Source organism: Arachis duranensis, chromosome 1 (genome assembly GCF_000817695.3).
Source record: "Arachis duranensis cultivar V14167 chromosome 1, aradu.V14167.gnm2.J7QH, whole genome shotgun sequence".
NCBI lineage: Eukaryota > Viridiplantae > Streptophyta > Magnoliopsida > Fabales > Fabaceae > Arachis > Arachis duranensis.
This window is the reverse complement of record NC_029772.3, coordinates 19,578,297-19,579,904: the sequence shown is the minus strand read 5'-3', so window position 1 is coordinate 19,579,904 and position 1,608 is coordinate 19,578,297. Positions and strand designations below refer to the sequence as shown.

Sequence of the window (1,608 nt, the reverse complement as noted above, 5' to 3'; positions counted from 1 at the left end):
CACTGAGAGGATGGGAGGTAGCCACTGACAACGGTGAAACCCTTGCTTAAGCTTGCCATGGAAAGGAGTAAGAAGGATTGGATGAAGACAGTGGGAAAGCAGAGAGACGGAAGGGAAGGCATCTTCATACGCTTATCTGAAGTTCCTACCAATGAATTACATAAGTATCTCTATCTTTATCTTTATGTTTTATGCGTTTATCACCATACCCATTTGAGTTTGCCTGACTGAGATTTACAAGGTGACCATAGCTTGCTTCATACCAACAATCTCTGTGGGATCGACCCTTACTCGCGTAAGGTTTATTACTTGGACGACCCAGTACACTTGCTGGTTAGTTGTGCGAAGTTGTGTTTATGCCATGGTATTGAACACCAAGTTTTTGGTTTCATCACCGGGGATTATTTGAGTTGTGAAAAGTAGTGATCACAATTTCGTGCACCAACAGCGGAGGCACAACTCGGATCCGGGCAAGAGTTTTGTCAGGCTTTGGTTAAGGCTATAGAAAGGAACATTAGAGAATCAAGGTGTTTCACAGTGACGTTATACGACAGGCATCAAAGCGAGTACACTGTGGCTGAGACAACACCGACTGGGAACTTTTCGCTGGGTAGCTACAGAGTTTCCCTTAAGGACCAAACCTGCGATTGTGGCCACTTTCAGGCGCTCCACTATCCCTGCTGCCACGCTATAGCTTGTTGTGCCTACTCGCGCCTTAATTGGGCGTCATATGTTCACAAGGTGTATCGTATGAGTGAGGTGTTCCAGGTTTACAAGCTGGGTTTTGTTCTTCCTATCCCAGAAGGGCTATGGCCCCCCTATGCTGGCCCAACCGTCATTCCCGATCCTAACATGAGGCGTGCAAAGGAAGGTCGTCCGAAGGCAACCAGGATCCGTGGTAGTATGGATCGGACTGCGGATAACCTGCCGAAGCGATGTGGACTATGCCGTCAGCCTGGGCATACGAGGCGGAGCTGTGACCAGCGACTGCATCATGCTGGAGGGGGTTCTTAGATGTTATAAAGTTGAGATTGTTGTCTTTATTGTTTAAGTTGTTTAAGTTACTCATGATATAAGTTATGTAAGGTTGGATCCTAAAATGAATGTGAAAATGTTTGTTTAGTGAACTAAATTGATAATGTTAACTCCGTTTTTTTTTTACATCAGTAATTGTCATAGATATAAATATCATAAATAATTGTCACACACACCGTCGTAACCATACAGTATGATAGGTATATAAATATTAAATAAATCGTAGATAATATTTCACAGAACACCTAAAACATTTCACCCTAAACATCATACTAAGAACACAAAACAACATGGGAATAAAAAACATAACTAGTCAAAATCCTCAATGGTATCACTGTCATCATCGTCAAACTGACCAAGAAGGTGACCTCCGGTGCCACACAAAGGAGGGCGCCTCACCCTCCTAGGTCTCTGGTCTGCCTCTGCTGCTGCTGTCTCTCGGGGAACGGCACTGAATGCTGAAGCTGGTGTCCCACCCAACGTGATCCATGGCTCGTAAGGAGAAGCTGCAGGCTCGTTCAGGTCAACGGGCAACTGCGGCTGAACATCAGTAGTAGGTGGCTGCTGATCAGT

The 1,608-nt window shown here is 45.1% G+C and overlaps 1 protein-coding gene across 1 annotated transcript in view; it reads left to right on the top strand.

Moving 5' to 3' along the window:
- The window catches only part of LOC107481570 (uncharacterized), a 4,013-nt gene extending 2,999 nt beyond the window's left edge, over positions 1 to 1,014 (top strand). The window contains exon 4 of the mRNA XM_021130357.1: positions 555 to 1,014. Within this exon, the coding sequence (XP_020986016.1) occupies positions 555 to 1,014 (460 nt within the window). The remainder of the gene's footprint in view (positions 1 to 554) is intronic.
- Positions 1,015 to 1,608: the final 594 nt, after the last annotated feature.